General features: G+C 37.0%; 1 protein-coding gene across 2 annotated transcripts in view; it reads right to left on the bottom strand.

The window, feature by feature from the left end:
- Positions 1-25,833, bottom strand: part of QRICH1 (glutamine rich 1) — an 85,801-nt gene that overhangs the window by 15,314 nt on the left and 44,654 nt on the right. For both annotated transcript variants that reach the window (XM_027836974.1, XM_027836973.1), the window contains exon 3: positions 20,191-21,219. In XM_027836974.1, coding sequence (XP_027692775.1) covers positions 20,191-21,219 — 1,029 coding nt within the window. The remainder of the gene's footprint in view (positions 1-20,190; positions 21,220-25,833) is intronic.

Raw genomic sequence — 25,833 nt, 5'->3', positions numbered from 1 at the left:
CCTCTTTCTGGTGGTTCCTCCTATTGGTTCTAATTCTTACTTACAATATCACTAATGTGAAAATATATTTAATAAGAATGTATATGTATAGCCTAGATCAGATTGTGTGTTGTCTTGGGGAGGAGGTAGGGAGGGGAGAGGGAGAAAAACTTAAAACTCAAAAGCTTCTGGAAGTGGTTGTTGATAAATCAAAATAAGTTAATAAAAATAAATAAATCACATATTAAAAAAAAGAAAAAGAAAAACAACTTTAAAAGACATAAGAACTCCAATTGATACAATGACTAACCATGTTTCCAGAGGAGCTGTAATGAAGTATGTTACCCACCTCCTAACAAGGAAGTGATAAGCTCAAGATGCAAAGACACAATGAATTTATTTTGTTTGACTATGCTTATTTGTTACAAGGTTGTTCTTTCCTCCTGATTTTTAACGGAGTGGTGGATTGATGAAATAAAGGCATTAGCCATAATGATGTCCAAAAAGAAGGCCATTAAAAAAGACCCATTGAAACTTTTTTCCTGCCTAAAACATATAGAAGAGAACAGAATGATGTTCAGAAGGAAGTAGAGATAACCAGTACAGTTTGGAAGTGACTAAATAACCTATATAAACCCCTTTTGTGTTATGCTGTATATATGAAAATTTCCTGCTTTTTGCAGTGTTTAAGTTCATGATAAAAAATAAAATTACATAAAAATAAAAAATAAATCCAAAAAAAACCTGACAAATATCAGGGGGTAAAAACTCACAAAGAACATCGAAAATCAGAGGGGCTACAATGTATTATTTCTAATTAATTGGAGTGCATGAGAACAATATATACACAAGAAAAATGGAATGGGACAAGCAGGAATCATGTGGATCTTACTCTTTTTTGTACTGGCTAAAAGATATGGAATTATATACACATACCCACACAGATGTAGAAATACAACAGACTCAAAACAGAAACACATAGGAATAGGAAAAGAGGAAGTTTAGGAGGGTAAATAAAAAAAGAGGAGAGAATAGTCACAAGCAAAACAAACTTTGTAGTCCTGAAAGACAGATTAAATTAAAGGATGTAGAAATTATGGAGGTGATCATTGCTTGGGCCTTGAATGAAAAACTGTGGTATATACACATTTAATAAAATGTTATTGTACTGTAAGAAATAACAAAAGAGATTATTTCAGAGAATCCTAGAAAGTACTAATGGATGCAGAAAACAGTGATTTATACAATGACAACAACACTGTAAAAAACAACTTTGAAAGACTGAATAACTTTGATCAAAGCAATGACTGACAAGGTCTCCAGAAATCCTGGAAAGAAGCAGGTCACTGATCTCATAGAGGAGAAGTGAAGGACTCAAGTGTGGAGGTAAGACATACACATTTAGACATAGACATGGTGTGGATTTGTTTTGCTTGAACTATGCTTATTTGTTATAAAATAAAGTTTGCTTAACCCCTCTATATTTAATGGGGAAAAGGAGCATTAAGGGAAGGTAGTGATACAAAAAAGATGACCCACTCCCCAAAAAAAGGAGGACCATTTGAAAAAAAAATTTAAATGCACAAAGGATAAAAGGAAGTAAAAGACAAGTCTTGAAAAAAAATTATAAAAAAAGAAAGTAACATTATAAAAAAAAGCAAGTAGTATTGAAGAGATTTACTATTTCATGTAAAATCTTCTTTAAGTGTTCTATTGTGTATTTAGAAGGGCTCATTTAAGAATTTTAAAACATTAGAATAAAAAACTAAATTTAAAAATAAAACTATGTAAAGTTTTAAAATTATCAATAATCATATGATGTTGCAATTATGCAATTGGAAAAGACGGTAAAAAATAGAGATAATCAATTTTTAATGGGACTTATCAAGTAAGGTACATTAATACATTGTTGGTGGAGCTGTGAATTAGTCTAACCATTATGTAAACTAACTTTAAAATTATGTGAGGAAATTAATAAAACTACTGACTTTTGACCCTGAGATCCTATTACTGGACACTTTACACAACACAGTCAAATGCAGGAAGAAAGGTTTCATGTTGTGGTTGAGTCATTTCAGTCAAGTCTGACTCTTTGTGCACCCATCTGAGGTTTTGTTTGCAAAGATACTGGAGTAATTTGCCATTTCCTTCTTCAGCTTATTTGACAGATAAGGAAACTGAAGCAAACAGGTTTTGTGACTTGCTCAGGATCACACAGCTAGTAAGTGTCTGAGGCCCGATTTGGATTCAGGTCATCTTGAGTCCAAGTTCAGCAATCTATCCACTGTGCCACCTAGCTGCCTACCCAAGGTCTTGTGTATTACCAAATTACTCACAGTTGTACTTTCGTGGCAAGAAAAGCTGAAAACAGTGTCCACTGATTGAAATATGACTGAATAAACTGATATATGAATATAAATGAATATTCTGAAATAAGTTTTTTGATGCCTTTTGTTTCTTACATTCCGAGAGTTTTTCCCAGTGTTCCTCTTCCTCCCCCCAGAGAGCCATCCCATGTAATAATCAGGAATTTTTTTTAAAAGACAAAAAAGAGAAAATCAACACAACTAATCAATGTGCTACAAAAGTTCAAAAATTTGCAATACACAAAACCTGTGGATCTGCCATTGCTGTGAAGATGTGTTTGGAAGTGTTCTCTCATTTGTCTTCTTTTGAGACATACTTGATTTTTTTTTAAACAATAATTTTGCAACCTTTATTTTTGCTTTTATGTGTTTGTTCTTTCCATGTGCATTACTGTAATTACTGTATGTATTTTTCTTTTGGTTCTGCTTGTTTCACTCTGCTTCAGTTCATTTAGATCTTTATATAATCTTCTGTATTCATCAGTCATTTCTTACAGCAAGGTAACATTACATTACATTCATGTACCACAATTTGTTTAGTTTTTCCTCAATCAATAGGCTTCTACTTTGGTTCTAATTCTTTGTTTTCACAAAAAGTGATCCTTTAAATAGTCTGGTGTGTATGGGGACTTTGATCTTATCAACGGCTTCCTTACAGTAGAAGCCCAGTAATGAAGTCTCTGGTTGAAAGCATATGGACATTTTAGTCTTTTTTTTGCAAAATTCAAAACTGCTTTCCAAAATGGTTGGTACTGATTCACAGCTCCATCAACAACGCACTAACAGTGCGTATTTTCCTACAACCCCTCCAAGACTGACTACTGTCATCTTTTATAATTTTTGCCAATTTTTAGGGTATGAGTAAAATCTTAAATGTTGTTTTGATTTGCATTTCTTTTATTAGTAGATTTGAAGCATTCTTTAGACAACTATCTGTCCATATCCTTTGACCATTTATTCATTGGGGAATGACAACTGGTACGTATGTATGTATGTGTGTACAGAAATTGTTTATATATCTTGGCTACCAAACTATCATCAGAGAAATTTAAAAGATTTTTTTCCCTATTAGACCACTTACCTTCTTTTCTGATGCATATTAATTTTACCTGTACAGAAGTTTTTCCATTTCTTGTAATTATGTACTTTATCTTTTGCAGTTGTCTCTATTTCTTATTTATCTGAGAATATAGCTTCTAACCATACCTGTGAGAGGTTTAAGATCTGCTTTTCTTCTAATTTTTTAGACAGTATAATATTTAATACTAAGGTAATGTATCCATTTAGAATGTATTATGGAATCTTGCAAATGAATCTAATGTGTTCTAATAGATTGATCTCTAGGTATTTTATGCATTTTATAGTTATCTGAAATGGGATTTCTCTTTCTATTATTGCCTCTTGGATTTTGTTACTATTATATAGAAATGCATTTGGGTTTTGAGGGTTTGTTTGGTAGCCTTCTCCTTTGCTGAAGTTATTACTTGTCTAGATTGGTAAGTTTGTTGATTCCCTAGGATTATCCACATATATGATCCTATCATCAGCAAATAAGGAAAATTTTATCTTCTCTCTACCTAACTTTATGCCTTTAATTTCTTTCTCTTGTCTTATTGCTGTTGTTAGCCTTTCTATAATTATCTCAACTAATATTAGGTTGTACGTGTATATGGCTGATTGTATATGACGCTTGTTTTGGGGTTTAGATAGATACCTTTCAGGATATTAAAGTTCCCTCTATGCCCATATTTTGTAGAGATTTCTGCATAATGAATGTTGCATTTTCCAAAGGCTTCTACAACTACTGAGATAGTCATATGGTTTTGGATATTTTAAAAAATATGATTGTACTGTTTTCCTAAACTTAAACCAAGGATCCTTGCATCCTTCCAATAAAACCAACTTAGTAATAATGGATGATTTCTTAAATAAATAGCTATAATATAGACAAGATTTTATTTTTTATTTTGAATTGATATCCATTAATGATACTGATTTATAGTTCTCCCATGTTTTATCCTTCCCTGCTTTAGGGATGAGGACTATGTTTGTCTTATAAAAGTATTCTGTGTTTTCTTATAAAGGATTTCCCCCACCTTATTCTCTTCATCATTTATCTTCTCTTTCTGTCTATTCTTGGCTTATATTCTTTGATTCATGGCCCTTATACTTACTTAGTCCTTCTTTATTCTCTGTATTACTCATAAAATTAAAACTTTTGAGGTACCTATTCTGAGTGCTCTCTTCTAAACAGTTTCTGTTATTGCATTGTAGATCTTCCCTCTGCCCTACTTTTTTCTGTTGCATCTCACTCTTAGAAATACCGGTTCTTGGGGCAGCTAGGTGGCGCAGTGGATAAAGCACCAGCTCTGAAGTCAGGAGGACCGGAGTTCAAATTCAGCCCCAGACATGTAACACTCACTAGCTGTGTGATTCTGGGCAAGTCACTTAACCCCACTGCCTAGCCAGAAAAAAGAAAAAAAGTAAATACTGGTCTTACAGGCGATAGAATATTATCCCATGGTAGGAGTCTTCCTATGTCCCTGATTGTTCAGTTAGTTCATACTTGACCTTTGGATGACTCTTTGGTCATTCCGCCCCTCCTTACATGCATCACAATCTTCATTCTTCTGAGTGTCAATTGCTCCTCAGAAGTTCAGGTTCCCCTTTTTCTTAGGCAGGATAAATAGTTTCTCTAAGCAAACAATTCCTACAGATTATACTCACTGTAACATCCCCATCTTTCTTTATAGAGTATCTCTTCATACAAAGGAGCAGCATTCATCAGTGGTATTCCCTCTGACCACTAAAACTGGATTTCCCCCTTTTTTTAATCCATTCTTTTGCTTCCTTACCCATTCTCATATAGGTGCTCATTTTCCCGAGAGACAGCATGAGTCATTTTCCATTCCTGATTAGTTGTTGACTTGACTAGGTTACATCACATAGTTCCCTCTATCTTCTTCCTCTGCTCTCCTTTCTTTATGTACCTTCCCATGTTGTAATTTAGACAATTTAGTTTCAAAATGTAATTTAGTCCCACAAAAACAAACAAGCAAACTTTTATCTACCTGTAAAGTGGGTGTTATGTGGCTTGATCCATGATCTTTCAGGACTTTCTTCACTATCACTGCTCTTTGAATTCTTTCATATACATGTCTCATGTACATTTAGAAAGAAATTTCTTAATATTCTCTCAATTGCTATTTTGTTACTGTTGCTGTTGCGGTTGCTGCATTTGCTTAACTTTCTTGTATTTCTATCATCTAGGGTGTTTGAGTAGCAAGTAATTCCTTAGGGTCTGGTCTTAACTGTAAAAATGTCTTGAATATCTCTATTACTGAATATCCATCTTCTGGAACGCATTTCGCCCTGTGTTTTCTGGTAAATACAGAATAGCTCCCATTATCTAAATTTTCTTTTATTGTATTTGAAGGTCTTTCTCACATTTGCTTGCAGATTTTTTTGTTTATTAATCAACTGTTAAATTTAACCACTATGTGTCTTGGAGATGGTAGCCTTGTTTTTGTTTGTTTGTTTTCTTCTGGAAGCAATCTATTAAGTCTTTAGATAAAAGCACTTTCTTTTCTGTGTTGTAGGTAGTTTTCTTGTATTACGCATTATGGTTTTGAAGTTTTTTACTTGTGTTCTTCTAGGAGACTCATAATCCTAAAGTTGTCTCTACACATCTTGTCTTCAAGATCAATGTTTTGCTTGTATGGAGAGCATGTTTTTCTTTTAGTGTTATTGCTTTTGGTTTCCTTTCTTCCATGTTGTCCTTCAAGTCTGTGTATCTGATTTCTAATCAGTTATCCTTTCTTTTGTTTCTTTGGTGAGACTTATCACTGAAGATTCAAGTTTTTCTGTTCTGCCAACTATTTCTGCTGCAAAGACCACAAATTCTGCTCTCACAATTAATATTTCTCTTTTAATTTATTCAGAAATAGCATACAGTGGGTCCAAGCTCTTATCAAAATTCAAAGGTCCTCTGCCTTATGAAGTGCAGAATCATTTTCCTTTGTCTTGAAACATTTATAACTAGTTGCCTATGCCATTTACTAGATTTGGACATCAGATTTCCTTCTGCTATTAATGTCTTTAGTGTTGGTTTATATGCTTATGCTCAAAGTCTTTGAGTTTTCTTCTTCCTGAGACCTTTGATAACTTCAGTCTTTTTTTCCTTTATTTCCCCCAATTGATCAATTTCTGACTCCCTCCCCTTTCACAGCAGTTTCCCTGAGGAATGGACATCAAAACAACTCAGTCTCCTCCCATAATGGTCAATTCCCAGGTCACCAGCCTTAGGTCTCCGACTCTAGTAACTTCTGGGGACAGCAGTGCTCCACAGCTGGATGCTGGGTTCTTTCCCTCAAACTTAGTGAAGTGTCAAACAGTCCCCCTCCCCCAACAAGTGTCCTGCTCCATTCCCACTGTACCTTAGTTCTCTGCCCAGCATCACAAAACCTTTCCACCCTATTGCTGCAGCCTGAGCAAATTTCTGCTTTTAAGTTTGGATATTTTAGACACTGATTTTGGCAGCACTTGGGAGGTTTACATGCACCTGGCTGAGTTTTACACTTCTAGTGTAATAGATGGAAGTAATGGACTTGAAGTTATGAAGATCTGAGTTTTAAAAACCCTACTTCTGATACTAGCTATATATGTCACCTGGAGAAGTCACTTAACTAATCTGTGCCTCTAAACTACAGGGGTTGGACTCAATGACCTCTAAAGTCTTCATATATAAATGTGATAATATTGTATCACCAACCATCTAACTTTCTTTTTACTGCTTCAGAATGCTAAAAAGGTCAACAAAGAATGACCTACTCATTAAGGCTATCAGTTTAAGAAGAATGAAAATCAGTGGGTATAAAGGAGAGGAGATTCTGAAATCATTCTCAGCCTGGAGATGCTCACACTAAAAAAGACACCTGGGAACTAAGATCAACTGAGTAAACAGCATATTCACCTATTCCATCTCACATGCTCTCTGAGTAATAGAATGGTGAGCATCAGCATAATTGCAATTTTCTCTCTTTTGGTACAGTATGTTAAGTTGAATTTAAATTAAATCTACTATAAAACCATGAATTTTTAAATAACCAATCTTGGCCAGGAGAACAGAAGAAATGTGCCTCCCTCCTCTCAGTAGAAAGGTGAGACTATGTGCTTAGAATATTTCTGCATCTATTGCTCAATGCAGTCAATGCCTCAGTAAGTTTTAAATGTTTTCCTTCATTACAAGGAAAGGCTCCTTTGGTACATCTGGGAAGCACACTAACCAAAAGAAACTTTATTTTTTTAAAAGAAAAAGTAATATATGACTATTTGGGGTTGGTAAACACCCAACTCAAATTTTTGTGTAAACTTTTCTGCCTCCATCAATAATATATTGAATTCTTAGATTAACAAATATCGACAACTGCTACAGTATTATTCATACAGGAAAAATTCCTTTTCCTTCAGTGTTTAAATCATTGCTTTTATCCTCTGCTTCCCAACAAGTACAGCAGATTCTGGGTAAAGATAACAAAACAAAGAGGGAGTATATCAAAATGTTTTATCAGTTTAAGAAAATTCTAGGTGATACTTTGGTCATATGACCAAATATCCAGCACCGACTTCTTTCCATGATGCTTGGTAAATGAGACACTTCATTTGTCTCACCTGATTAAGCAGTCCTCTGGCCTTTCTTCTTCTTAGGCATCTTGGTGTTAAAGGGGCTTAGGGTCAGGAAGACCTGAGTTCAAATTTTTTTCTCAGACACTTACTAGCTGAGTGACCCTGTGAAAAATCATGTAATTTTTCTGTGCCTCAATTTCCCCAACTATAAAATGGAGATAATAATAGCACCTCCCTCACAGGGTTGTTGTGAGGATTAAATGAGATAATATTTGTAAAGCCTTTAACACAGGGCCTGGCATGTAATAGGTACTTAATAAATCCTTGTTCCAGATGTTTCAGATGAAGAAATTAAAGCTATCTATGGTCACATGAAAAAATGCTCTAAATCACTATTGATTAGAGAAATACAAATTAAAACAACTCTGAGGTACCACATCCCACCTATCAGTTTGGCTACCATGACAAAAAAAGAAACTGATCAATGTTGGAAAAGATGTGGGAAAACTGGAACACTAATGCACTGTTGGTGGAGTTGTGAAATGATGTAACCATTCTGGAGAATGATTTGGAATTATGCCCAAAGGGCTATAATACTGTGCATACTCTTTGATCCAGCAATACCACTACTAGGTCTGTATCCTAAAGAAATCATAAAAAAAGGAAAATGACCCACATGTACAAAAATATTTATAGCAGCTCTTTTTGTGGTGACAAAGAATTGGAAACTAAGAGAATAGCCATCAGTTGGGGAATGGCTGAATAAACTGAAGTATATGAATGTAATCGAATACTATTGTTCTGTAAGAAATGATGAGCAGAAATTTCAGATTTCAGAAAAACCTGGAAAGACTTACACGAATTGGTGCTGAGTAAAGTGAGCAGAACCAGGAGCAACAGCAACACTGTGTGATGATCAACTCTGACAGGTAGCTCTTCTCAGCAATACAATGATCTAAGACAATTCCCAAAGACTTATGATGGAAAACGCTATCCATATCCAGAGAAAGAACTGTGGAGTCTGAATGCAGATCAAAGCATATTATCTTCTCTTTGTTTTTGTTTTTTCTTTCTTGTGGTTTTCCCCTTTTGTTCTGACTCTTCCTTCACAACATGACTAATGTGGTAATATGTTTAATATGATTGTACATGTATAGCCTATATCAGATTGCTTGTTATCTTGGCGAGGGAGCAAGGGAGAAAAAAATTTGGAACTCAAAATCTTATAAAAGTGAATACTGAAAACTATCTTTACATGTAATTAGAAAAAATAAAATACTATTAAGTGGAAAAAGTAAAGTTAAATAAATAACTGCTTGTTCCAAGCTATTATATATGATTGTAATGGAATATTATTGAGCTATAAAAAATGACAAGCAGGATGACTTCAGAAAAACCTGGAAAGACTTACATGATCTGATGTATAGTAAAGTGAACAGAATCAGGAGAATGTTGTACACAGTAACAGCAATACCGTTCGATGAAGAACTGTGAATGACTTAGTTATTCTCAGCAATACAATGATCCAAGACAATCTCAAAGGATTAATGATGGTTACTATCTGCCTCCAGAGAATGAACTGATATTGTTTGAATACGGACTAAAACATGTTAATTTTCACGTTCTTTCATTTTTTTCTTTGAGTCTTCTTGTACAAAATAACTAATATGGAAATATTTTACATAATTGCACATGTATAACCTAAATCTAATTGCTTACCCTCAGGGAGAGGGGAGGGGAAAGGGGAGGAAGGGATAGAATTTGGAACTCAAAATTTTAAATAAAAATGTTTAAAAAAATAAATAAATGGGACTTGAAGCCTCTCCCAAAAAAGAAAAAAATCAATGCTTATTCCCTTCACCCCACTCATTTCTTCCATTACCAGTTCTTTCCTGACTGCCTAAACTGAGTTTAATGAGATTAAACTAAAAGTGATCAGAGAAGCAGCATGGAAGAGTGAGAGCTATACTGACAAGTCACTTTACTATTCAATGTCTCCCGCAACTGTCTAAGACACTTTTCTGCACTGGTAGAGGAGACATCATCATTTTGGGTCCCTTACATCAATTATATCAGAGGTTCACAGCCTATACCTACATCATGACTAATCACTAGGGTAATGTACCTCCCTCTCCACTGCCAAAATAAGAAGCAGAGAGATACAGTAATTTTGTTCAAGTGTAGAAATAAGCCAAGTAGTTTAACTCAATTCAAACCTTTAAAAAGTGTCTCTTCTGTACTGAGGCACTGAACCAGGGATGTAGGCATAGGAGAAGAAACTAGAAAGAAATGACCAAAACAGTCCCTGCTTTCAAGGAGTTTACATTTGACTAGGGTAATGCAGGTCATGAAAGAAATGTAAATATAAGGAAATTTGAAGAGGGAGAAGTTGAGGAGTTCAGAAAAGGCTTTATGGAGGAGCTGTCCTAAACTGAGCCTTGTGGGAGGTCAAGATGGTGAGGAGACAGGGCACTTCTGAATGGCAGACAATTTGTGGAAATAGATTGTGGAAGAAGATGGACAGGCAAATACCTGGGGAGCCACTAGTGATCTAATTAGGCCTGAATATATACAGTACAGGGAAAGGGTGATGTGCAATAAGGCTAAAAAGGAAGGCTGCAGCAAGACTGTGGAAAGCCAAAAGTTCCAGACTAACAAGTATGTATTTTGTCTTAGAAAAAAATCAGAAGCCACTGAAGGAGGCAGGAGAGTCAGTACATCATGTGGTCTGTATCTTAGAAAGATTATTTTGGAAGCTTTATGAAAGATCAATTAGAAAAAGGAAATACGAAAAGTAGGGAGATCAAAATATGATAGTTCATGTGAATTTTGATTAGCACCTGAACTAAGATTTTGGTAGAGAGCAAGGTATATGTTGAAGATATTTTGGGCCCAGGATGGACAAAACTTAGTAACTGGTCGAATATGGGGTCTTAGAGAGGAAGAAAAATTGAAGCTGACTTCGTATTTAAAACCCGGGTACCTGGAAGGATGCTATCTTTAATATTAATGAATGTGTCTGGAAGAGAGACCTAATTAGGGGCAGGAGAGATTATGTTCTGGACATAATGAAATTAATTACAATGGTGTGATGAAACATGCTTTCCACCTCCAGAGAGGTAACGAACTCAGATTATAGATTAAAGCATACAATAGATAGATACATACATATGGCTAATAGGGGAATTTGTTTTGCTTGACTATACATAATTGTAACAGATTTTGTTTTTATTGCCTTCTCAAGAGGAGGTAGAGGGGAAGATGACAGAGAGAGAACTCAGAAGTGAAAATTAAATTAAATTTAATTGAAAAAAAGAAATCACAATGTTGACAGGATATTAAGGGGGAGAGGACTAGTGGTAATCTGATGATGGAGGACCACAGTTCAAGAGAGAATAGGATGTTATATGTGGATTTCACAATTAACTGCATATAGAAGATAACTGAACCTGAGAAAGATAAGATCACGAAGGGAGAGTGTAAATTAGATGTGAGAATCCAAAACAGAGCTTTCTTGAACACCCACACCTGAAAGATAGAGAAAATTTAGGATTAAGTAAAGAAGAGTGAGAAGGAGTCATCAGAATGGCAGGAGAACAAGGAGAGAAGAGTCAAAGAAGGGAAAGGAAGAAAAATTATCTAAAAGTAGGGCAGTATCTAGAAGCTGACAGCATCAAAGGCTGCTGAGAGGTCAAGAATGATGAAGACTGAGAAAAGGTCATAAGATTTAGTGGTTAAGATCATTTGTACACTATAAGAACCATTTTAGAAGAGTATCAGGGTTAAAAACAAGACCACCAAAGAGTTGAGAAGTGAATGGAAGTAACAGAGCTCTATAATTATTTTTAGGAATTGAGTAATGAAGGAGAGAGATAAGATGATAGCTCAAGGGGATGACAAAATCCACCAAAGGTTTTTAAAAGAAAGGTGAGTTTTGAGCATGTTTGAAGCTAGCAGTGAGGGTGCCAGTAGATACAAAGAAATGAAAATAAAAGAGGAAGGAATGATTTCTTGAGCAAATTCCCAGAGGATAATTATGAATGGATCAAGGGTACAAAGAGAGGTTTTCTCTTTAGCTATGAGAAGGGCCATCTCTTCTTCAGAAACTAAAGCAAAAGAAGGTGCTGAAAATATAGAAGGGTATATGGTGTGATTTCGGTCTCTGCTTAGTTTCTGCCATACTCTTTTCCAATTTTCCCAGCAGTCTTTGTCAAATAGTGAGTTCTCATCCCAGAAGCTGGGGTCTTTGGGTTTATCAAACAGTAGATTACTATAGTCATTGACTACTCTGTCTTGTGTATCTAACCTATTCCACTGATCCACCACTCTATTTCTTAGCCAGTGCCAAGCAGATTTGATGACTGCTGCTTTATAATACAATTTAAGATCTAGTATGGCTAGACTACCTTCTCCAGCATTTCTTTTTATTAGTTTCCTTGATATTCTGGACCTTTTGTTCTTCCAGATGAATCATGCCATTATTTTTTCTAGTTCTATAAAATAATTTTTTGGTAGTTTGATTGGTATGGCATTGAGTAAGTAAATTAATTTAGGTAGAATTGTCATTTTTATTTTATTAGCTCAGCCTACCCATGATGTTTTACCAACTATTTAGATCTGACTTTATTTGTGTGAAAAGTGTTTTGTAATTGTGTTCATGTAGTTCCTGGGTTTGTTTCAGCAGATAAACTCCTAAGTATTTTATAACATCTACAGTAACTTTAAATGGAATTTTTCTTTCTCTCTCTTGCTGTTGGGCTTTCTTGGTAATATACAGAATGCCAATGAGTTATGTGGCTTTATTTTATATCCTATAACTTTGCTAAAGTTGTTAATTATTTCAAGTAGTTTTTCAGTTGATTCTCTAAGTATATCATCATGTCATCTGTAGAGTGAATGCTTTGTTTCTTCTTTGTCTATCCTAACATCTTCAATTTCTTTTTCTCCTCTTATTGCTAAAGTTAACGTTTCTAGTACCACATTGAACAACAGTGATGATAATGGACGTCCTTGTTTCACCCCTGATCTTATTGGAAATGCTTCTAGCTTATCCCTATTACATATAATGCTTGCTGAAGGTTTCAGGTAGATGCTACTTATCATTCTAAGGAAGACTCCATTTATTCCTATGCTCTCTAAGTTTTTAATAGGAATGGGTGTTGTATTATGTCAAAATCTTTTTCTGCATCTATTGAGGTAATCATGTGGTTTCTGTTAGTTTTGTTGTTGATAATTAAATATAAATTAATTAAAAAAAAACTTGATTTGAAAGTACTTCACTTAATTTCTATTCCTTTCTGGTGCCCTTTGGTCAGATGTAGCCCAAGAGCTGCCTGCTTTCCTATGTAAAATTGCTGAGTTATTTGTATTTTGGTCTGAATGTTATGTAATAGTTCTCCAATCTCATTAAAGATGAGTTCTAAATCTGGAAAAAAAAAGAAAATATAGAAGGGTTTTGAGGAGTGGATTATGAAATGTAAGGGAAAATATAACAGATGACTCTAATTTTCTCAATAAATTAGTGGGGGAAACAGTTTGAGAAAGATGACTAAAAGGATTGCTCTTCAGTTGTGAGGACCTAAGTGAGATTAGAAAGTACTTCTAGGCCCATGACTTCTTCCAGGAATGTTCGGATTATTAGGAGCAGCAGCTGGAGAAGGTAGATTTTGGGGATGATCCAGGGCTGAGGATTGACAAGACAAGAAAACAGAAGGGCTAAGAGACAAGGGTAGAGCAAAGTGAATTGGTGAACTTGTTAAATATAGAGTTCAAGACTGTGAAAGAAAAAAAATAAAGCTTGAGGAAGAGTGACGACAGAGTGGAAGAAGAAGAGATAAAGGGACTAGAGGTTGAAGTTAGAACAAAGAATAGATTTAAGAGGAGTGAGGCTGAGAGGGAAACACAGATAATTATGATCAGTGATGGAAATTTCAAAGTTTAAGATCTAGGCATAACCATCTTTTCAGGTAGACTGAAGTAGAGATATAGTCTATGAGTATTGCAGAGGTTAATGAAACAGAAGGCTAGGAGGTTTGCAGGTACATCAGTGTGAATTCTGAAGCCTTTAAGTATGAGGGCAGGGGTATATTTTTCTGAATGATCTATTCCCTATCCCAAAGCAAGCATGAATAAAATTAGGTTAAATGTAAACAAAAAAAACAGTATGAGGGCAGGAGTTGGGGTGTCAAGAAATACTGTGAGCAAGGTACTAAACTCCTTCAAAAAATAGACAGAGTAGGCCAGAGGGTAGTTGATGGGTGAAACAGATGAGACTGCATACACCTCAAAGGATAAGCTTCCCACGTGATGGCAGGACTGGGAGAATGTGAAAGGAGCAGTGGAGAACAACTAACTCTTTCTGGCCTGGTGTGCTAGAGGTATGAGAGGAGCAAGCATTGCATGACAGTGTCCAGAAGTAAGACATCTGCCCAGTAAAAAGCAGGTTTCTGGCAATACAAAAAGATCCAATGAAGAGGTCATGAGTCCTTTGGAATTATGGTGGGCCAATCATGTTGACTGTCCTTACAATATTGTTATTGTATATTCTGGTTTTCTATGTGCTGTTCTTCATAAGAAGATCCATCTCCTATATTTGCACTGGCTGTCTCTCATGCTTCCCCACTTCTGCCTCTTGGAATTCCTGTATTCCTTCAAGATTCTGCATAAATGCCACCTTGTACAGGAAGCAGAAGATTTCTTTCCTGGTCCCTCCATCTACCTCTGAGGTTACCTTGTGTCTACTCAGTGTATAACTATGTACACACTGTCTCTCCAATTAGAAAAGAAGCTCCTTGAGGACTGAGATGATTTTTTTTCTTTGTATGCTAAACACTTAATGCAATGCCTGGCACACAATAAGCACATAAAAAATGCTTAATTGATTTACTGGGAAAATCACATGGAGGGCATTAATCCTGGCCATCACACAGCTACCCCACACCTCTATCCTTCTTGACCCACAAAACAAATCCAATCATGGGGGTAGGACCACGAGAGAGGCCAGGATAGCAGTTCCTCCTTTCCTGCCTCCTCTCTCTTCAGTGATGGCAAGTTACTCATAAGTAGGCTAAAAGGGCTGCTGCCTCCCACAAATGGCAGGAAAGATGGCTGTCTGGGAAGGAGACCAGAAAGATCTTAATGGATGGCTAAATATTTTTTCTAGAGAAAGAACTAGTTATATAGGACTCACCTTGGAAATCAAAATGAATGAAAAGCATGAAGTCCAGAAGCCAGGTTATCCTGGTTTGTGAGTCATCCAGTGTAAATGCACATGATGCACTGGACAGCCTCAGACCCCAAACTGTTCTTCACATCCCATCTGATCACCACTTGACCCTGACTCTGCTATTTACAATCTGTATGACCTTGAGCAAGCGACAATCTTTCTGGGTCTCACTTCCTCATCCAAAAAATGAGTGGGTTGGACTAGATGACCATTAAAGTTCTTCCCTTATTGCATGAACCTATGTGATCCATAACTTAGGCATTCTCTCAGTTAACACAGGCAGTTCTCATTTTATGTAAGTGTAAATTTTTATGTAAGTTTTACTCCAGAGCTCTATATAAAGCAGTAAGTAATTCGAATTTGCTCCCCCAGTTGAAATAGTGCTTCACATTGAGAAGGGATGGTACTGACACATGGTTCAAAGACAGGCGTGCACCAGGGACAGATATATGAGAGCAGGAGCATATGAGGGGACAGACAAATGGGAAATGGACACAGACAGGAGAGGATGAGCAACATACAGAGGCCTGGGACAGACAGGCAGTACCCAAGTATGAATGGATGAAAGACAGACACAAGGGGGATAGTGGGTGGGATGAATGAGGCAAAGGTCTCTTCTCTCAGTCAGGTCTCAAGCCAAGCCCCAGATCAGGTGGTGGTGGTCTTTCTGTTGTCCATTCTGCTTTCACTTGTGGAGTGTGTTGGGGTTTTTTGGGTTCTTTTTTTTTTTTGGTGAAGGGATGGAAGGCTATGGAGCACTGAGCTGAAGGGCAAGAGTGAAGAGAGAGACAACAAAGTTAACACAGATGTTTTCTGGAATGCTGATTTCTTTCTGAATTCTTTATGTAAAGGTGAATTTCTGTAATGTGAATTTACATAAATTGAGAATTGTTTGTATACTGTCAGTCGGTTTCAATTTCCTCTACTTTTCAATTATTCACAAAGATTCAAGCTTTCATTTGAATCTGAAAGTCATCCAATAAGAAGCAAACATTATATTTTTAAAAAGAAAATCTGTTTCTCCAAAAGGATTTGATGGCAAACATCTAATAAACAAGTACTTTGTGTTCTGTGGACCCTACAACGAACAAAAATGATCATATGAAGTGATCTACACATATTCAACTTCAGTTTCAAGCTTGGATACATGGCCTCAAACAAGCAATAGTGTTGAATAAAATCCCATAGCAACTCTCTTCCCAAAACATGACTCATATTTAGGCATGAGACATTTTTTAGTGAAAACCTCAAGATTAATCTACTTCTTCAGTTCCTTTGGTGACAATTTTCTAAAGGTTCCAAAACAGGACTACTTCATACCCCAAAGAAAGAATGCCAAAGGAACCCTTGTTAATCTAAAAAAATGAGAGGTTGGAGAGGAAAAGAAAGACTATAGAGAAAGGACAGAGAGAGAAAGAGAAACAGAGGAGAAAGAAAGAATGTTGCTTTCAAGAACAAATACATGAGGATGTACCAAACTTTTAGAAGATGCTTAGAAAAAATGGGAAAACAAAAAATCCAAACTAATTAAAGGGGTGGGGGTGGGACAAGCAGTTTTTTTAACTGGCTCTGAGAGGGATGCCAATACTCAACTTCAAAGAACATCTTATTTCAAGTTTGTTGGGTTTTTGGGTTGATTTGGGGGGGGGGAGGCAAAGGTCACAAAGACAGTGTCAAGTGTCTGAAGCTGGATTTGAACTCTGGTCCCTCTGGTCCTCCTGACTCCAGGACCAGTGATCTATCTACTTTGCCATCTAGCCACCCCTCAAGTTTATTTCTTGAAGCAATGCTTCTTGGCTACTCGAGGAATCACCCATCAGGAAAGGATCACCTTCAAATTGTTCTAGTTGCCTAACAATCAACAAACACCCTCCTTTCCTCCATCTAGCACAGGTCAGATATTCAGAAGGTTCTATCCCTATGCTATAGTAAACAGGGTTTAAAGCATCTTCAGGGCTTGCTTTCTAGGATCTTCAATACAGGTAACCTCCCTCTACTTTCAAATACTCCCAAGATTCTCAGCTAAGGAATCTTATATCCACGATCTCCAGTTTTCTGAATAATTATGAACACCATCATTTCATTAAAACTCTCAAGGTCACTAATGACCTTCTTTCTTGTCAAACATAAATTTTTTCAGTCCTTATTCCTACCTGATTGTTCTTCTGTATTTGCCATTGCCAATGACCACCTTTTCTCTGCTCCTTTAGTTTCCACTCACATTGTGGCTTCTCTTCCTGCTTTTCTTCCTTCTCTTAACTATAAACTACTCCCAAGGCTCAGTCTCTGCCCTCTACTCTTTTTTCCTCAACATTCACTTTCATTAAAACCTTTGCTTCTATACTACTGACACCCATACTTTCATATCTTGGCCTTTCACCTGACTATCCTTCTGTCTAAAATTGAAAACATCCTTGTCCTAAAACTGAGTGTTCTCCACTTCTGTCAATAGCACACCATTCCTTCCATTTCCTAACATTTGGAGGTTTCCTTTCTTTAGTGCTCAAATCTAGTTACCAATCAAATCCCATCCATTCTGTCTTCATATTCTATTTGCGGTCCTTACCTCCATCTTGAATATTGCAAAAGTCCCTAACAAGTCATCTTCCTGACTCCAGACTTTCCTGTGCACTACTAAGGCCTTTCTAAAGCATCACTTTAATCAACTCATTGTTCTTTCTACAACTGACAATGCTTCCATTCCCTCATCTGGGTCTTTCTGTCCACTATTTCTGCTATCTAAAATGTCTTCTAGGCGCAACTAGGTGGCACAGTGGACAGAGAACCGGGCATGGAGCCAAGAGGAACTGAATTCAAATCTGGCCTCAGACTAGACATTTGACACTTACTGCTGTCTGACCCCGGGCAAGTCACTTAACCCTAACTGCCTCACCAAAAAAATAAAGTGCCTGACACACACTAGGCAGAAAAAATAAATAAATAACATGTCTTCTCCTATCCTCTTCACTCAATCCAAATCCCAGCCTTCCTCGTAGACCAGCTTTAATCCCTCTTCCTTCACAAAATGTTTCTTAACTGCACTCAATCTACAATTCCTAAAGCACTTTCAATTGTGTACTACACAATATACCACTTGAGAGTCTTTAATTGCTATGTTAATATTTATAATTTATCTCACAACTAGATTCTAAGATCTTCCACAACATCTCTTTGACCTTTCCTTTCCCTCCTAAGGGCAGTTAGGTAGCACAATAGATAGAGTGCTGGGCCTGGAGTAAGGAAGACTTATCTTCCTGAGTTGAAAATCTGGCCCCAATAGTTAAGTGACCTTGAGCAAGTTACTTAACCCTATTTGACTCAGTTTCCTCATCTGTAAAATGAGCTAGAGAAGGAAATAGCAAACCACTCCAGTATCTTTGCCAAGAAAACTCCACAAGAGGTCACAAAGAGTCAGACACAATGAAAAAACAACTAAGCAACAAATTCACTAGTAGCACAATTCTGCAAAGACAGAGAGGTAGATACTTAAGAAGAGCCATCTGAGAATTCTGAAATGTGAGTTCTATGAAACAATACTGATCATAAATCTTGGAGTGGATAAGATAAGAGGAATAAAAAAAAGTGTCTTTGTTCAAGCAATTTTAAAACTGAAATTTTATCATTACCCTGATAGATGACAGCATTTCTATGTAGGCCTATACAAATTACTTGTAAGTAATACAAATATAATTGTGGTTTCTGGGCAGTGTTTTCCACTAAAAGATCACAGGTGCAAAAGATGTACTGAAGACCTCAAACCACAAAGACATGCCAGCAAGTCAGTAGCTCCTACTGAGAAACATTTAAACACTTCCACATGTGAATGTCAAAAAACTGTCTAGAGAGAATATATAAAGTGGAGGAGAAAAATAACCTCACAATTCTGCCGAACAAATGGAGAAATTGCATTTCTCTGTTGCATCTCTGTTTTCGGATGCTGGAACTACCTGGAATCAACTCAGCAGTCTCACCGTTGTATATACAGCATGACCAAGGATGTAATATATAGCAGATGAGGATCTAACTTCTCAAATGAGAAAATGAGGCCGCTCAAGCCTTTTGCACCTCAGTTTCAGTCCCCTTCTTCTACATGTTTAATTCCTGGGTCCTCTTTGCATCTCTTCATCCTTTCCTGCCTTTATGACTTCCTCTTTTTTACATCTTGCTTAAGGTTGACATCTTGGCTCTATCTACTACATCATGTAATCTAGGGCCTGTCACCTTACTTCTCCGGGTCTTATTCTTCATATGCAATTTGTTCCTATTAAAGGTAAAAAACTGCACTAAGACTTTTGGGACAACCTGTATAAGATCTGATCCGTAAGAATCCTATGTCCATTTGGGGTTTCACTATGAGACAATAACATCAACAAGAAAAGCTTTCCAAATCAGTACTCATAGGTCCCATCAGTGTCTGGGGGCTCCTTACCTTGCAATATCCCTTACCTAACCTGGCACCCCTTTCCCCCTGGAAAATTCCTTTTGGGGCCTCCATTTCAGAGACAGGTCCTCTCCAGCCAAGCTTCATTCCTCTCCTGGTAATGCTTCCACCTCTCTGAATTTTACCACCAAGGATCAGAAGGTGAACTTCCTTGTACCCCTCTCACAACTCCTTCTCAGACTCCTTTCATGTGTTGTCCATCCCCCAACAGAATCTAAGCTCCACGAGGCAGGGAGTTTCTTTTTATTTATATTTGTATCCCCAGCAACTAGCACAGTGCCTGGCACATAGTACACCCTTAATAAGTGCATGCCACTTAATTACCCATTCCCACTACCCAAGCCCTAAGAGTCTTCTTCCTTAGAGTTTCTAATTACTTCAAAGACACTCTAGAGGCAGTCTATTTGCATACTAGGCAAAGATAACCGAAAGGAAGAGAATTTTCTTACAATCCCTTTTCTCAAAGAACACTGTCATTACTACATGGCTTCAAAGAGATCAACGGACACTACTGTGTTACTAGACACAACATAAATCTGACAAATGGGACTTACTGAACAGGTGACTTGCAGCTGCTGCTGCTGCTGCTGCTGCTGCTGCTGCGTTTGCTCTGGCGTTGTCTGCTGCTGCTGCTGAGGGTCCCAAATGTGAACAGTCTGCGCTGCGTTCTGATAGGCTCCTGTCACAGCTTGCACTGCCACTGGAATGTGGATGTTGCCATTCATGAACTGGGCTGGAAAGAGAGAGTTTGCAAGGGTCTGCACAACTTCCTCGTGGGAGTTTTTCACCACCGATGTGGTGCCCACCATCTTATCTTTATCATCCTCCAGTTTTACAGTTGTCAGGGCTGTTGGTGAGCCACTGACATGGACAGCATTGTAGGCCTCCTGAGGGATAGCAATGTGGGTAATGTTCTGCTGCTGAAGGTCACCCCGGGGTTGAGCTGAATAAACAGGGATGGTCCAAGTCTCTCCAGTTGGGCTGGTAATGGTCCCAGTGGCACTATACAGGTGAGCACTGTCCACCGTTAACAAGTCTGGCCGCAAGGACACATAACTTTGTTGCTGGCCCTGTGGAATGGCCAGCACAGTAGCAACTGGTTGCCCGGAAATAGCATATGACACAGTTATAGGCATATCTACTTTACGTTTCTTCACAGGCTGAAGGACACTGGCAGTGCTGATCCGCCGCTCTCCTTCCCGAGGGGAACCTTGTTGGGAAGGTGGTGGGGAAAGTGCACCAACTGTCTGGATCTGTATCTGCTGGCCTCCAGCAATAGCTTGACCCGCCACTAGCTGGGCTTGGATCTGCTGGTGCTGTATGTGCTCTTCCTGGATCTCTGTGGCCTGGATCTGCTGGGCAGTTTGCACATGCTGCACCTGGATCTGGGCAGCTTGAAGCTGAGAGGGACTCGGGCTCTGCAGAGTCTGACTTTGTATTGCCTGTGATGCCTGTTGCTGGGCCTGCCCTTGGATCTGCACCTGGACCTGGATAGGCTGCTCTGAGGCTTGATGGACAGTAAGCTGAGGGGAAAGCTGCTGGGCTGAGACTTGCTGAGGCGACTGCTGCACTTGGACTTGGACCTGGAGTAATGATAATTCAACAATCAGTTAATTCAGTTCAGTGCTACTATGTGTAAGGCACTGTGATGGATGCCAAAAAATACCAAGAAACAAACAGTCCCTATCCTAAAGAAGTTTGTAAAATAACAGACAGGATACAACATCCAAGTTTTACCACTTATTACCAGTGCTATGACCTCTCTTGGCCTCAATTTCTTCATTTGTAAAATGAGAGGCTGTGAGTAGATAATTTCTGATGTCATTTCCAGCTAGGAATCTCATGTTCTCTTTCTGTAGAGACATGTACCACAAGTATGAAACAAGCAGAGTGTGTTAAGTGCAAAGCAGAGATCCAGACAAAGAGTCATTAGAAACAGAAGGAAGAGATCACTTTTGTGGGAGGAAGGAGAGTGCACGAACCAAATGCCAAGAAAGTAGTAACTGAATTGAGCCTTGAAAAGAGGAAGACTTCAGCAGGGAGAATTCAGGGTAGAATAAAAGGCAACATATTCCAAGCATGAGGGCTGTAGGTGAGGAGAGGAGGGAAGAGTATAAGGCAAGACAGAGATGAGACGGGGTAGGAGGAATATCTTTGACAGAGAGAAGTTCATTTCACCTGGGGGCAGCTAGGTGATACAATGGATAGATGAGAGTTTGAGGCTTAGAGTCAGGAAGAACTGATTTCAAATCCAGCCTTAGACATTTACTTGCTGTATGAACCTGGACAAATTACTTAACCTCTGTTTGCCTCAGTTTCATCATCTGTAAAATGGAGAAGATAAAAATAGCACTCCCTAGTAAGGTTGCTTCAAGGATCAAATAAGAAAATGATTGTAAAGTGCTCAGCACATTGCCTGCACATAGTAGTTGCTACATAAACATTAGCTATCATCATTATCATCACTGAATAAGTAAAGGGGGAAAAAAGTTTCTCCTACATAACAAAGGGAAAAAACGTTCAATTACCAAATGGAGGACCAAAGCAAATTCCTGATAATGGTGTACCAGAAAAGATTACAGAGACTACACTGAAATTTTTCCTGGAAGAAGCTTCCTGCTTAACTGTTATAACCCCAGGCTTATGACTACAGAATCTGCTGAGAGTAACAATCTATGATAATGATTAATTAAAAGGGAAGTTTAAAAATATACATCTTTAAGCTACATAATGAAGCAAACCAAAATTCACAGAGTCACTGCATTCTAAGCATCAAATTCTGAAAATGTTATAGCTCTTTACTTTATGCAATAAACTTTCCTTGGAAAAGAGATGGTGCATACTCAAACAGCCTACGTGAAGATGGCTAAGTAAGGCTGACACTGCAAAGAAGAAAGAATTAACCAAAGAGACAGCTAGGATTTAGAGAACATAAAAGAGCTTTTTAGGAGTCCCTATATTTGATAACAGGAGACAATCTACAAGTAAAGTATATTGCTTCATTTTTTATACCAGGGAAATAAAAGAATGCAGAGATTGCTAAAGGCAACAGTCAGAAATTATTAGAGTTAAAAACAATAACTAATCAATTTCTTATGTTCCTCCCTTACCAGCCAGGTATATTTTTTTAAAAACCTTTCTGGAAGGCTTCATAGCTTCACTAACTCATTCTAACGAGTGATTTATCAAGACCTTCAGAGCCAATAATAAAATGGATATAAGCATCATGTTGACAAAAGTAAAAACTAATCAGTAAAATTACTAAGATAAATTCTCAACAGGGAAAATTCTGAACCTCACTACAGAGATAAGCAAATCCACATGCAACATAATGATTCTTATCCCTAAAGTCACTAGCCAAAGGAATAGAAGTTAGAGTACTTTCTGCTATGAAGGTTAACAGAATAGTTTTTATAAGATTGAGCCTCAATTCTAATGGATATTTTATGATTAGGAACTTCACTTAATAAGTGCCAGGAAAAGCAATTAAAAAAAAATCATTGAATAAAGCTTCCTCTTTCATGTCCCTTAGTTCAAAACAGTGTGTATCAAATTTCTCAGATAAGAGTTTTTTTGTGTACACACATAAACACACACACACACACGTAGAATTATATATAACTTGCCAATGGTAAGTTCAAAAGCCATTTCAACAGATAAGTGGTCAAAGGATATTAATAATATTCAAAAAAATTTCAAACTATTAACAACCATATAAAAGAATGCTCCGAATCACTTATAAGAAAAACGCAGACCAGAACAACCCTGAGGCTTCATCTCCCATGATAACTGGCAAAGACAACAAAAGATGAGAACAGTCAATACTGTATGGACTGTGGGACAGATACACTAGTGTATTGTTGGTGGAGCTGTGAATCAGTATAACAATTTTGGAAAACTGTTTGGAATTATGCAAAGTGGCTAAGATGTCTACTTTTTGACACAGACTCTTCATATGGATGGATTCACAAAAAGCCTGGGAAGACTTATCAAAAGTGACCAGAATCAGGGGAACAATTTATATAATAACAACATTGTGAAGACAGCTTTGAAAGACTTAAGAACTCTGATCAACACAATAATCAACTATGATTCCAGAGATCCCCTGAGATCACCTCCCATCAGAAATGATGGATTCAGTGTGTATATATATATGTATTTGGATGTGGTCAATGCCAGAATTTGCTTTTGTTTACCTATACATATTCATTAAAAAAGTTTTGTTTCTTTCCCTTTTTCACTGAGGGAAGAGGTAGCAAAGGTGGTATTTAAAAAAAAAAACATAAATTTTAAAAAGTCCTCATATGCAGTACTTTTTTTTTGGTGGTAGAAAGTACATGCTTATTGGGAAATGGCTAAACAAAGACTAAATGAATAATGAATATCATATGAATACAATGGAATATTACTCTCCTGTGAAAAATAAAGAATACAGAGAAGTATAGATATATATGAACTGATGCAAAGTTAGCAGAACCAAGAAAACAACATGCATAATAACTATAATAACAAAAATAAATACAAAACTGAATGTGAAAGTTGCAAAATCACAGAGAAATCAGCAAGGCCCCAACTCAGTTTATATCAGTGTGCCAGGCACTATGCTAAATGCTGTGTATGCAAAAAGAGGTAAAGAACAATCTCTGCCAACCAGGAGCTCAAAGTTTAAATGGAGTAGGAAGAAAAACATAAGAAGGTACTCCCTATCCCCAGTAGAGGCAGGAAGTTCACAAGTGCTGAGTACTGAATATGATTTCAGATTTTCAATGTCTTAATCATTTCTGTGGATTTTCAAAATCTTTATCTTTAAAAATATAATTCTTTGAAAAAAACTAACCCTTTGTTATGTAGGATAGCTCTCTGAGTAAACAAAGAGAGAAAGACACTGGGAGAAATTCTGCTGATATAAAAAATCAATAAAAACGTATTTTTTTAAAAAGTGAATGCTGCAAAGTTACACAGAACCATAGTTGCAAAGAAGATATGACACCAAGATGAGAAGGAAAGCAGAAAGATGGGAAACAATCTTTAAAGCAAGTGTCTGTGATAAAGTCCTCATTTCTCAAATATATAGAGAATTGAGTCAAATTTGTAAGAATACAAGCCTTTCTCCAATTGATAAATGGTCAAAGGATATGAACTGACAGTTTTCAGATGAAGAAATCAAAGCTATCTATAGGCATATGAAAAAGTGCACTAAATCACTTCTGATTAAAAAAATGCAAATTATAACAACTGTGAGGCACCACCTTACACTTATCAGATTAGCTCATATAACAGACAAGGAAAATGATAAATGCTGGAGAAGATGTGGGAAAACTGGGACACTAATGCATTGTTGGTGGAGTTGTGAACTGATTCAACCATTTTGGAGAGAAATTTGGAACTATGCCCAAAAGGCTATGAAACTGTGCATAACATTTGATACAGGGATACCACTACTAGGTCTGTATCCCAAAGATAACATAAAAAAGGGAAAAGGACCTACACTTACAAAAATATTTATAATGGTCCTTTTTGTGGTGGCAAAATATTGGAAACTGAAGGGATGCCCATCAACTGGGGAATGGCTGAACAAGTTGTGGTACATGAATATAAGGGAATCCTACTGTGCAATAAGAAATGATGAACAGGTTGATTTCAGAAAAACTTGGAAAGATTTGCACAAACTGATACTAAGTGAAATGAGCAGAACCAGGAAAAAATTATACATAGTATCATCAACATTGTGTGATGATAACTATGAATGACTCTGCTCTTCTAAGCAACACAATGACCTAAGACAAGTACAAAGGATTCACGAAGGAAAATGTTATCCATATCCAGTTAAAGAACTAATGGACTATGAATGCAGATCAGAAGATGTTTTTTCACTTACTTTATTCTCTCTGTTTTCTTTTCCCTTTTGATCTGTTTCTTCTTTCACAACTGTGACTAATATGAAAATATTTTTATATGATAGTACATGAATAAACCATATCAAACTGCCTATCATTTTCAGAAGAGGGGAGGAAGAAAAATTTGGAACTCAAAATCTTGTAAAAATGAATGCTAAAAATTTTCTTAACACAGCTGGGGGAAAACATACTATTTCAAAAAAAAAAAAAAGAAAGATATAAGATGACATTTCTCCTAACTCCTCTGAAGAAGTGTGTGTGTGTGTGTGTGTGTGTGTGTGTGTGTGTGTGTGTGTGTGT

This window comes from Vombatus ursinus, unplaced genomic scaffold, assembly GCF_900497805.2.
Source record: "Vombatus ursinus unplaced genomic scaffold, bare-nosed wombat genome assembly UNPS02014820.1, whole genome shotgun sequence".
NCBI lineage: Eukaryota > Metazoa > Chordata > Mammalia > Diprotodontia > Vombatidae > Vombatus > Vombatus ursinus.
Note: the sequence above shows the minus strand (reverse complement) of the source record. Positions and strands in the feature narration are given on the sequence as shown.